Here is a 12,372-nt window from a genome sequence, read left to right as displayed (position 1 = left end):
GCACTGGGTGACAGGCCCATACTTGCATTCAGACAACTACCCAGCCTGAAGCAGATTTTCACTAGGAACAAGAAACAACAGAACAATGATCCTAATATGGGAATCAAACAGTGCAACAAATCCAGATGTCTACACTGACTTACACATACACCAAGAGCATCATCACAGGCTCAAGTGATTAGGCTCACACGCAAGATTCACCTTCACACGTTCTACCTCTAATGTGATATATACTACCATCTGCCCACAGTGCTCCTCTGTATTCTATCTAGGACAAATAAGACAAGCTTTGTGCAAAAGTGTTTATGCACACATCTGACATCAGGACTTAAAACAGGGACAAAGTAATATCAGCACAGTTCAACCCTCAGGACACTCCATTATAGATCTCAAAGTACCCATCTTGGAAAAAAGAAACTTCACCAGCACTATTGAGTGGGAGATTGTTGAACTCAGGTACATCAAAAGGTTTCAGTCTATCTCTGAAGGTCTCAACAAACATAATACATTACAATTGTTAATTGATAAGGTACTTGTTATCTGTCTTACATGTAACCTGCATCTGCATAAACGCTTGTCTTCTTCCTTTCTTCCACCACCCACCTCATTACAATTTAATGGCTGCAGCTCATGAAAGCTTATCCCTTAAAATTTATTAGCTAAAAAAGATGCTACCAGACTTCTTACAATTCATAACTAGACAATGATTCATCTGAGTGAATCACACTGAGAAGAATCTTTGCTTATAATGTGTGGGAGGTGAATACATATGGAAGAGACTAATGTGGTTGAATGCATGTCTCTCCCACTCATTATCATCTGACTGATGCTCTTCACATTGCGAGACAGATGTGGCTCACTGGATGTCTCTTTCTCAGGCCTGCAGCAGTACTTCAATGATGCTCACACTTAATAGAGATCCTATGCATTCCCTAGTCCCTACATCATCTCAAATGCAGTGGGATTCAGCCACCGTCCCTCAGTCCCCACCACTTTTGCCTTGCCCCTATGGCCCATCCACTATCATACCACAGCTAATAGTGATGCTCAGACAGGATGAGCTGACGGTGAGGCCACACACACCAAGCACAGTGTGGGTGGAAGAGATATTCTGGTCCAGAGAGAAGAGGACTGTTCAAACTTCATATCATTGTCCATCTGCCCAGAGGGTAAGGTGTGGGAAGCTGGACTTTATGTATATGTTTGTATGTATCCTGCAAAAGTAAACAGGCATGGCAGATAAATAAAAATTGTATGAACTGCTATTCTTCACTCACAAAGGGCTGATAATGTTGTGAGGATGCAAATTCAAAGAGTATTACACATGATGAGGGTTTGCATGTATTAGTTTCATTTGGAATCCACTTATGGGTGGAAATAGATTTCAAAATCAACAGCACAACCCTCCTAAACACCTCTTAAAAGCCTGAATAAAAACATTGGCTTTCAAGCCCACTCAACTTCAAGATCAGTTTGTTCCATGATGAAGCTCCACCATGGATAAAACAGAATTTAATACTGGTTGTAAATGTAGCAGAAGCTGCCACATCCAATCACCACCCCTTCTACTGCACTCTGGCTATATTTCTGGTCCATCGTCAAAGGCTACTCCACAAATAATGCACTGCATGTTTTCTAACTTTCCTGGCATGGTATATTCTAAGGAAAGGAAAGGTAAGGTGTCCTAAGACACCAGATACTTCCACCTAACTCAAATCCAATGATATGCGAGAGCAATTTAGGCCTACGTTGCCTTCAGCCAAGTGGGGTGCTTTGTGGCTGGCTATCTCCTCTAGGACAGCCATTTCATGAACAGGCAGGTCTCCTGTGATAATCATTCTGAGTGGTCCCACTTCACACCTGCATTGCAGCCTCCCCAAATTGTGCACTCCTAACCTAAGGCATGAGTATTAAAGCCCACCTGGCCCGAGATCTGGATCATTTCCCAGGATATGTCTAGCAAGCCAGATGATATCTGAAGAAGGCTCTTCCTGTGTCATTTAGGATGGCCCTTTTCTCCCTTCAGAGGGAAGGGAAAACTTCTCTGTGCCACTCCCTGGATGAAAAACAAGCTAATTCTTTCCTCTCCTTGCAAAATATTTGATTCAATCATTTTCTCAGTATAGAAGGAGAGACATGGATGGAACACTCTGTGCTTTCCATGGAGGAAGGTGCTGCCCTGTAGGGACGAACCTCCTGAGAAGATGGGAAAAACTCATGGACATTTAATAAGCTCCCCATCCCTGATCTGAGGCCTCTATCATGTACCTTGGCTGTAACATACTGGTTACAGCTGAAGATACAGAATTTTCAAATCTGAAAAAAAAAAGAGGAAAGAATAGAATGGAATATCATACAAGGCAAGAGTTTTGAGGCCAGAAGAGACAAATAAATACACATGCCACAGGACAGAAGCAAAATTTCAGTGATCATGCTACTATCAAAGAGTGACAAAGTCCAAGTTTAGTATGCCAGTGAAAGGTGATTTCAACCCAAGTATACTTATTTAGCAGTAGAGTCAGGATTGGTGTAATAAGGCTTACTGTTTGAAAGACCATTCCTGTGCTTTCAGTCTCCAAGATGCTGCTTGAGATTTCTGTGGCTGGAGGGATCAGTAGAGGAGGTGGTGATGAGAGTGAAGGCAGTTTTGCATGAGTGTGTAGCACAGTCTGAGGTGAAAACAATGGGTGCTGGTGGTTGGGAGCTTTCTGAAGGTGAGGGGGAATGAAATCATCTAGCGTTGGAAGGGCCAGAAGGAAACCAGGAGACACGTTGTTTGAAAATTCTAAACCTTGGTCAAAATGGCGGAGAGGCACCGATGGTGTGCTTGGGCTGGATTCTTCTCTGCCTGGCTGAATCTGTTGGAATGGCCCTGTTATGATCTCAGTTTGAACTGAGGTGGTGGGAGAGGAAGTGGCATCCTGTGGGAGACAATACCTTGAGATAGCAACAGTAGAGAGGTGCAGGACATTCAAAGACCCTACCTCAAGGAAAATGCTGTTCATGAGAGGAGCCTTTTTCTGAAGCAGCAAATTTTACACAGATGACAACTTCTCACACAGCTCTCAAGTGTCATCAGCAGTCAACAGATCAACTTAAATTACCCTCTGTCCTCACATAATGGCAGCTTTGTGCCAGCTGCTACATTTACCCTTGTCTAAAACAGAAAGAAATATTAGAAACAATACCATGTTCTCTGTTGTATCTCTTGCCTTGTGTGGATGCGGCTGAGAAACCTTTGGCTTTTTTAATCATATTCCCAGTGCCAGCCTAGGGGCTTTGTGCAGTCAATTTGCAAAGGAGTCCTGATTGGATGACTTGCACCAAATAACGATGATGATGATGATGATGATGATGATGATGATGATGATGATGATGATGATGATGATGATGATATAATATATGTGAGAAGCAGGAGGAGGAAGGCACCTCACCTGTGCCAGAGATACCTTTTGAGCTACAAAACAGATGCCTTCCGTTTGGACACTCATCTGCAAAAGAGCTGCTTTTTCAACTGCAATGGGCAGGTATTGTTAGATAATAAGCCACTTATCAACTACTGCACTTTTGTAGTACAGTACTGTTGTAGCTGGAATTTATTTCTGATGTAGACTGGAATTCAAGCCAGCTTTGCTACTGGAATCAGCCTCTACAAGCTTCATGGTACTTTGCTGCTCATTGATATAGCAGGGCGAGGACTCTCTGCTCATCCCCACCTCTTCTCTTGGCTATGTGGCATGCCTAGAGGGGATGGATTCTTGTGTAGGTGCCACCCCTTTTTTTAAGGGCTTCGTTCTTCCTTTTCCTGGATAAAACGTAACTTTCTGCATCTTTTTATCTCAGGTTCTGAGAGTAAATGGAAACTCTTGATACCCAGACCTTGGATTTAAGAGACTAGCCATCAATCAGCAGTTTGATCAAGGTTCATAAATACTGTTTTAAATTGTAAATCATTAAGATGTTCATTCTAGAGGGAAGTTCAATAAAAATGATAGTATTTGTAATTATGTTGCTATAGAACAAGCAGACGAAAAGGCTGAAAAAGAGACAAGGCTCTTTAAGATCCAGAAGGGGAGAAAGAAGTGGTGGGAAGTTTGGGAGGAAGTCACCACACCATCTTGGGGTTCAAAGTATTAGAGAAAGAGAAACTGGAGGATAGTCATACTTGTGCACTAGATTTCAGAACAGCCAATTTCAGCAAGCCATTTTAGGACAGTATTAGGATTCAGGAGAATCTTGACAAGCTGGAAAAATGGGCAGAAACTACCAAGATTAATTTCAACAGGAACAAATACAAAGCCCTACATCTATATAGGAAAAATCAGAGGCATGACTATAGGATAGGGAGGACATACTGGGTAGAAGTACATGCAAAAAGGATGTAGGCATTGTGGAGGATCAGAAGCTAACATAAGCCAATAGTACCTGCAAATGCAACAACAGAAATACGTCAGGATTAAGATAAACCAACATTTTTCTCTATTCTGTGATGATTACAAGTTACCCAGAATATTGTGCCCAGTTCTGGGTACAATTTAGAAAGGCCAGCCTAGAGGACAGCAACCAATATGATAAGAGGCAGGAAGGAAAAACTTAAGAGGAATGGTTGGAAGTACTGGGTATATTTAGACAGCAAGGAAACATGATGCTGGCTTCAAGTATCTGAAGAGCTGTTATGGAGATACAAAATTGTTCCAGAAGCAGACTAAGAAACTATGGACTTAAGGTACAAGGAAAGAGATTTCATAAAAATGTTGTAACAGTAAAAGCTATTCTATAATGAAACCCTCAGGAGAGGGTGGACTTTCCTTCACTGGAGGCATTTAAACAAAGCCTGGAGGGATTCTGTCCTGAGCCTAGTGCTCTTCAACTTTTTTATAAATGACTTAGATGGGGGGATAGAAATGATGTTCATCAAATCTGCAGAGGACACAGAGTTGGGGGATTGCTGACACCTTAAAAGACAGACTCATGGTTCCAAGGGATCTAAACAGACTTGAACATTGGGCTCTATCCACACAAATACTGTTCAGTGGAGAGAAATGTGAGGTTCTGCACTTAGGTTGGAAAGACCAGTTGCACAGGTACAAGCATAGGCAGAACCTGGCTAAGCAGTAGTACTTGTGAGAAACATCTGAGTGTCCTGGTAGACCACAGATTAAGCATTAGCCAGCAGTGTGTTACAACTGCCAAAAAAGCCAATGCAATCTTGGGTTGCATCAACAGAGTTATAAACAGTGTGATCATGGGTCATGATAGTTCTGTTCTATGCTGCACTAGTCAAACTGCTCCTGGAATACTGTGTCCAGTTTTTGTGCCACAATACCCGAAAGATGCTGAGGAACTAGAAAGAGTGCAGAGAAGAAGAAGTAAGATAGTAAGGGGCTTGGAGGCTAAATCCCATGAAGAACAGTTAAAGGAACTACGTATGTTTTGCCTAAAGAAAAGAAAGCTAAGGAGAGACACTGAAAGGCTATCACAGGAAGAAGTTGTAAATATACTCTCTGTAGTGCCCAAGGGTACAATAAGAAGCTTTACAGACAGTCATCCAAACATGAAATAAGGAGGAATTTCCTGACCCTGAGATCTATTAAGCAATGGAACAGACCCCTGGAGTCATGGGTGCTCCAACCCATGAGTTTCCAAGCAGAGGTTAGACAGCCATTTGTCTAGGGTGGTCTGAGGATTTCTGCCCTTGAAGGGTTGTACCAGGGTTCTTTCCAACCCAAGGATTCTATTATTCTATGTAATAGAGTGCAAAATGCTTTCATAACAACTAGCTGAAAAACCAAGGATGCCTTAACAAAGTTAGATGTATCTGATTAAAAGTGAATCTCAAATCTGAATGTGATAAACTATGGCTCCTCCCAAGGAATCTAAAATAGAATTACATCCAGTTCAAGCTATTTTTCATTCCTATCTCATAAATTAATACTTCTATTACCAAATCTAAACAAGCCAAGAGAAATTTAGATGTCTAAACAAAAAAATACATAAATATGTAAGGGAAAAGATTCAAATAGAATTGGCCACACAATCACTGAATTATCAAGACTCAGATGTAGAAGCTAATTGCCTAAACTTGATCACAGTAACAGTGTAATTAGACTAGAAGAAGGTTAACGATTGGGAGATAGTGAAGGAAAGAAAGAGGATGGGCACAGCCTTCCTATATGTTATTAAGATGATTAAGATTATGACTCCCAGGAGGTATACTTTGGAAAGTATGCAAATCATAAGTTTATTCTTGTCCTTATTCCAGCTCAACCTAGAATACAGTGGACCAAGTTCCCAGTACAGAAGGGATTCCTAACTGAGTTCATGCCTGATACATTTGATTGACAACTGTTATCAAATCACTTTAGAAACACTAAATAATGAAAACAAACCAACCAAGAAACAACCTCCTGTTCAGTTTTTTAAATGCCAATTTTAAAAAGTAATATTCCTTGGGTGTTGCTCCCACATTTTATGTTATTAATGTAAATTACTAAAATTACAAGTCAGAGGCACATCTAAGAAGATAACACATGCACGTCTCATTATTCACACCCACCTAGGCTTTCTATTAGTTACTTACATGTGGTTTGCTCTCAGAGAAGTTTGGTCTCACACTCCAGTAATCCTTCACAGACAGAATCTCCCTATTTGAGTCAAGACCAGAAAGTCTTCTCCAGCCATCTGCAAAATAAAGACTTTCAGATCACTTAAACAATACTTAATGGTGAAGATTTCTGCTTGCATAAACAACAGATACTTTGAGGAAACAGTAAAAACTGAAGCTTTAATAATTACCTGCGTTGGTTCCTCCCTGCTCTTCGACCGAAGGAACTGGTAACAAGTATCAGAGAGAATAAGAAAGGGGAAGAGACATCATCTTTTAATACATTATAGAAGAGTAAAAAAGTGGACTACTTCATTTTGCCCATGGAACACTTTCCAGCAAGGCTGCCTAATTCCCATAGAAACATGACTCCTTTGCAACGCCTGACCTTTACAAGCACAAAGCCATAGTTCAGAGTAGTGAAGAAACAATTGTCCACTGACATTTCATTCTAGCATATAAAAAGGCATCCAGAGTTCTCAGTAAGAATTTCAAATGCCACACATCACTGCAAATGGAAGATTTCAGTATTTAACCTATGATGCAGGCAGGGAGCGGAAAATATATCTGTCCTTCGTTAGTCTTGCCAGATAAGCTGATAGAGGGCTACAAACAAACAAGTGCATTTAGAAGCACCGATATATCACGTGCTATCTTTGTGGGAGCCCAACAAGAACATGAAGCACAGTGTTGACACTTTAAACACTTGCCTTATTTATATTGCTCTGAAATCATAAAAGTGAAATCCACAAACTTTTCTTTCAGGGCTAGAAATTTTATCACAGCATTGCAGATTTCTTAATTAGATTTCAGGCAAGTTTATGACTCTTATTTACTCCTTCCAACATTTTTCTAAATTTGATTTTGGTGCCCCTTATTTTCCCCATCCCTCCCAATACAGGAGAAAAATCACCTCCCTAGCTCAGCAACACATTTTTCAAAACACGACTAAGAGAATCAGCACAATAAAGCCATTTCTGTAGTAGGAAACGTTTCCTTTGGGTTATTGGAAATGTATAGAAACAGCATGGAAAAAAAGGCCAACTAGCAGCAGCATGAAGTGACGAACCTGAAAATTAAGAGTGATCAACTTTTCTGGACCACTGACCAACAGCTGATTTTATGTCATGCCCTCAAAAGAGGGTCAAAGGCAGATAGGATACCCACAGCCACATATGTAGCAGAGTGTGGATATTAATAATTTACAGCTTAAATAAATAGAATTTCTTCATCCCCCCCCCCCCAACATTAACTAGATTATTCCAAAAAGTTTAGAAGGTCATGAAACCTTTAACAGCAAAGGCAGTACCTACCAATACATTTATACAGTACTATTGTTCTGTTGCCCAATAATTGTTTCCTTAAGATAAATTGTTCCAAACCATTAAGGGGGGCATTTGCAAGGATGAAAATGTACATTTTACAAAGTAAACAGACTGGTTCAAAAATACGGCTGAACTTAATGTACAGTAAAATTAGTCTGTGAGTCTTAGATTCACACCATCTTCATTTCTATTTCTCTTCACTTTAAACCTTACAGAGACTATTTTAAGGGGTTTGTCAATTAAACTCATCAGTAAACTACACTGTTGCTGCTGATTTGGGGCAGGCAATGAAGAGAAGGCAAAAACTGGGTTGGGGGGCAGAGAGGAGGCACCTGTCTCTCATCCCTAGGGGTGCTGGAAATGGAATTTGAAAGAAGCATAAGGAAGAAGAAGAGAGGAAAGAAAAGAGATGTCTTCAGTGGATTCTTGTGAGGATAATATTAATGTCCTTCGATTACCTGAAACACCATTATGTGTAACAGCATGTGCAGAGTCCACAATCAAGCTCTTAACTAGATTTCAGACAAGTTTATGACCAGTCCTCTCCAGTTTAGCACCTGACTTAGAAGGAAGCCCACAAAAAAGATATAATAGCAAGAATTTTTCTCTACTGTCTGTCCAACTCTGCATATAGTTAACAATTTAACAGAACTGTGTGATAAAGGAGGCAGTAAAGAAAATGTGGCCTACTGATTCAGCTGTGGAGTCACAACAGATGGCTGAAGTTTTAGCAGACTTTGGACACAACAGACACAATATGTCCATACTCTATAAGCTTTTGTGCATAAATAAAATTTCATTTGCCCTTTCATGCATGAATAAAATAAAATAAATTACATCTTCACGGATAAAATTCCATTCCCATTTTACAAATGCATATGCATGCATAAAATCCCATTCAGATTTAACAGATGTTCTGCTTTAACAGATTCCCTTTCCTCTATGAGTCATTTAAATCAAGGGTACTGTGTGTGTATGTGTGTGTGTGTGTGTGTCTATATTTCATTTATTTGTACTGGAACTAAGGCACTGTGATTCTGGGAGATGGCAGATCCTTAGCTGGAATTCAGCTACTTGGTGCTGTCCTAAAGGAGCAGAGTAGAAAACCTCACACTTCTGTTATTCTTTACTATTCTTACTATAATTAAAACAGATGGCTAAATACTTCTAACAGTACACACTGTGTATGTCAGTGCCATGGTTGAAAAATCCATTTCCTACATTACAAGATGCCTAGGGAGAATTATGATTATGGGACGGGCAGAGGCTGTCATAGCATGTTATTGTCCTCAGCAGCTATGTGGTAGCTGGCAGAGTCAAAAAGACTTGCCAGGGCCACTGCTAACTATGAGAAGGCATCACAACAGTCAGGGAATAAGACTTTTAACTCTATTAATTCATGGCTAGAGACCAAAAAACAGCACAAGGAGAAGACAACAGAAGGAAATTAGTAATAATATTCTAATATTTCTCTATAAATATAGAATAAATGCACATACTGAACTTCAGCGCTCAGAACCTTCTAAGACCAATGGCAATTTAGCAAAATGCTACCAGTGGAGAAATCAGCAAGCAAAAATCAAATAACTTCAGTTTCCAATCAGTCTACATAATAAGTAAGGAAGGGTTATGAATTCTGCTCCCCCAGTGTGAAAGAGGGAGCAGTGAAAAAAATGTGGCCTATTGATTCAGCTGTGGAGTCATAACAGATGCAGAAATGTTATCTATATCTATATCTATACCTATATCTATATCTATCTACCCCCTTCATCAGCACTAAAGGTAAGGTAATGAACCCTAATATGAACGCTTTACTGGGTGTAGCAGAAGTAAGTCTGTAGAAATAACAGAGGAATATGAAAGGGCTATGAAAGAGGGCCTTGAGACAGGAAGATGGAAGATAATTACAGCAAGAATAGTATACAGTGGAAGTAAAGTGTGCATGAGAATAAATGGAATGCTTAGCAAATGATTCAGCACTGAGCAGGGAGTAAAACAAGGATGTGTGCTTTCCCTTGGATATTATTTATGGAAAAATGCACACAGAATGGTTGTGGTAATGTTAACGGCATACTGGTTGAGACACGAATGTGTGTACTTCTCTGTGCAGATGATGCTGTGTTCTTGGCCAAGAACCTGAATGATTTGCAGCAAATAGATGGTAGGACAGCGGGTACAGTGCAACAAGGATTATGAACTTGTAATTAATGTACTGAAGCCCAAGGCAGTTGCACTTGACAGTAACACCGGAGTGAACAATTGCAAGTTATACATAAATGGTGAAAATGAGAGCAAATAAATTATTACCATGGTACAATGTTTACTGAAGATGGGAAAACTGAGAAATGTTAATTTCTGTTTTTCAAATTCTGTTAGAAAAGGTAGCGTGGGTAGTATGAGGTCCCATGCTACCTTTTGCCATGAAATGCATATTATCCAACATTCACACTTTGTTATATGGAGATGAAAGTTGGGTATGAACATGAAAGATGAATGTGGTGGGTATAGCTTACTTAAGAAAAATGTGTGGCAAAACAAGAAGCAACAGGCCAAGAATGGATAAAACACAAGTGAGTAACTAATATGAAAGAAGTACAAAAGAAGTACACTGAAGTGCTTGGTCATACAGGGACAACAAATGAAGATCCAATTGCAAAACAAAAGAAATTAATGAAGAGTGAATAGCATGAACAGAAGGAAAAGACCAAGAAACTAGTAGTTGGATGGTAGTTGGATGGTCTAAAAAAAGAGAGAAAAAGAAACAAAAAGTACAAATATGTGCTAGAAGCCTTATATGGACTTTTTGTTGAAAGAAGAAAAGACTGAATTGATGATTTATGGATTTGGGGATTAAAAAGGGTCAGAGAAGAAGGGAAAAGAATAAGATGGCAACTTGATAGAAAAAGGGCAGAAGTCATAATTCTATGTTTTCTTTCTTTTTTCATTTCTTTTTTTCTTCTCCTCATTTTCTACATACTAAAAATTATAATATTTTTTTAAAAGTATGAATATGTGTATAGATGTTGTAGAACAAAGGATGGCTTGCAAGATTACAAAATAAGGAGAAGTGTTGTGTGAATGGAACTGGTGTAAGCTACATTGAGTTAGATTTTCTTCTTCCCTCTCTATCTCCTGCCTCCGATTTTTTTGCTTACTACTTCTTCCTTCTTTCTGCACTTTGTATAATGGTACTTACCCTGAAAGGAACAGTGTGATGAGTATGTATCTATGTCATCATGAGAACAAAAATATCCTGGAGAATGGCACGTCCTGCTCAGTACCCATTTAAATATTCTTGCTCAGAGTTTGTTTACTATAATTATATATATATCTGTCTAACTGAACACAACAAAATGCCATTGTAGTGAGATAGCACAACCACTTTCAAGCAGAAGATATTTCCCCCCACAAAAGAACAGCAGAATGAAAACAGAATCTCTTGAACTCCTATATAAGCTGAATTTTAAAACACTACCTTAAAAATGAGTTGTTTTACTAATCCTGAATGAATGAATTCAAGTATTTACCTAACTTAAACTTGAAATGCACAATTTGAATTTCTGAGGCTTTATTCTCATACTCAAATGCCTATTCATTCTTTATTTCACTGAAATTTGCATTGTGTCATTGAAATGTTTGCTCATTTGCAGTCATATTCTCTAATCCTTGAAACTCAGCCAGACATCAAGCAATCCAATCCTAGCATGCAAACTTGAGTTAAAAATGTAAACGTTTGGGATTATACTTTTTGAACCAGGGAATTATCTGTTAACCCAATCAAGAAACAGAGGATCAATGAGTCATTTTGCTTTTCTGTGACGTGATCTCCCAGACTGGATCTTACTTTCAGTGTGCTGGACATCCTGCATAAACTTTGGATGGCTAACTCTTAGACTCTTCTCAGAAGCTGGAGATGCCCAAAGGGTCACAGCTCCTTTTCCAGTACAGATTTTGGCAGACTCCTGATCTACAGGGGAAAAAAATGTTGGAATATGTTGGAACATGAAAGAAACTTAAAATCATGATATGTACACTTGCATACTTCATTATTAACTTCAAGCAAACTGATTTAGTCATGATCCTGTTTAATATATTTCTGATTCCAAGCTTAAATTTGTGTGCATATAAATACATTGCTGTAGTACAGTGTTTCTCAACCTTGGCTGGCTGGGGAATTCTGGGAGTTGAAGTCCACATGTCTTCAAGTTGACAAGGTTGAGAAACACTGCTGTAGTACCTTTGCAGATTCATAGTCTGCTTTTCTTTCAAGATGGCTCTTCTCCCACTATTTCTCCACCCCACTCCATCTTATCCTTACAACAATCCAATGAGGCATGTTGGACTGAGGCCTACTGATCGCCCAACATCAACAAGCATACTCCTTAATTGTGTGAGGACTTGAATATGGGACTCCTCAGTTTTAGTCCAACATTTCAAGAATCA

General features: G+C 39.3%; 1 protein-coding gene across 22 annotated transcripts in view; it reads right to left on the bottom strand.

Annotated features, from left to right (window-relative positions):
• SORBS1 (sorbin and SH3 domain containing 1) overlaps window positions 1-12,372 on the bottom strand; it is a 114,240-nt gene that overhangs the window by 56,741 nt on the left and 45,127 nt on the right. For 19 of the 22 annotated variants that reach the window (XM_088144279.1, XM_088144287.1, XM_088144278.1 and 16 more), the window contains 4 exons: window positions 11,774-11,896; window positions 6,796-6,831; window positions 6,581-6,681; window positions 2,544-2,921 (listed from right to left, as the gene is read on the bottom strand). In XM_088144279.1, the coding sequence (XP_088000405.1) occupies window positions 2,544-2,921; window positions 6,581-6,681; window positions 6,796-6,831; window positions 11,774-11,896 (638 nt within the window). The remainder of the gene's footprint in view (window positions 1-2,543; window positions 2,922-6,580; window positions 6,682-6,795; window positions 6,832-11,773; window positions 11,897-12,372) is intronic. The other 3 variants (XM_088144276.1, XM_088144290.1, XM_088144291.1) reach the window with 3 other exon arrangements.

Source organism: Python bivittatus, unplaced genomic scaffold (genome assembly GCF_059951505.1).
Source record: "Python bivittatus isolate LINGU-HERP-01145 unplaced genomic scaffold, Pbiv_v1 ctg000400_np1212, whole genome shotgun sequence".
Classification (NCBI taxonomy): Eukaryota; Metazoa; Chordata; class Lepidosauria; order Squamata; family Pythonidae; genus Python; species Python bivittatus.
This window is presented reverse-complemented; position numbering and strand designations above follow the sequence as displayed.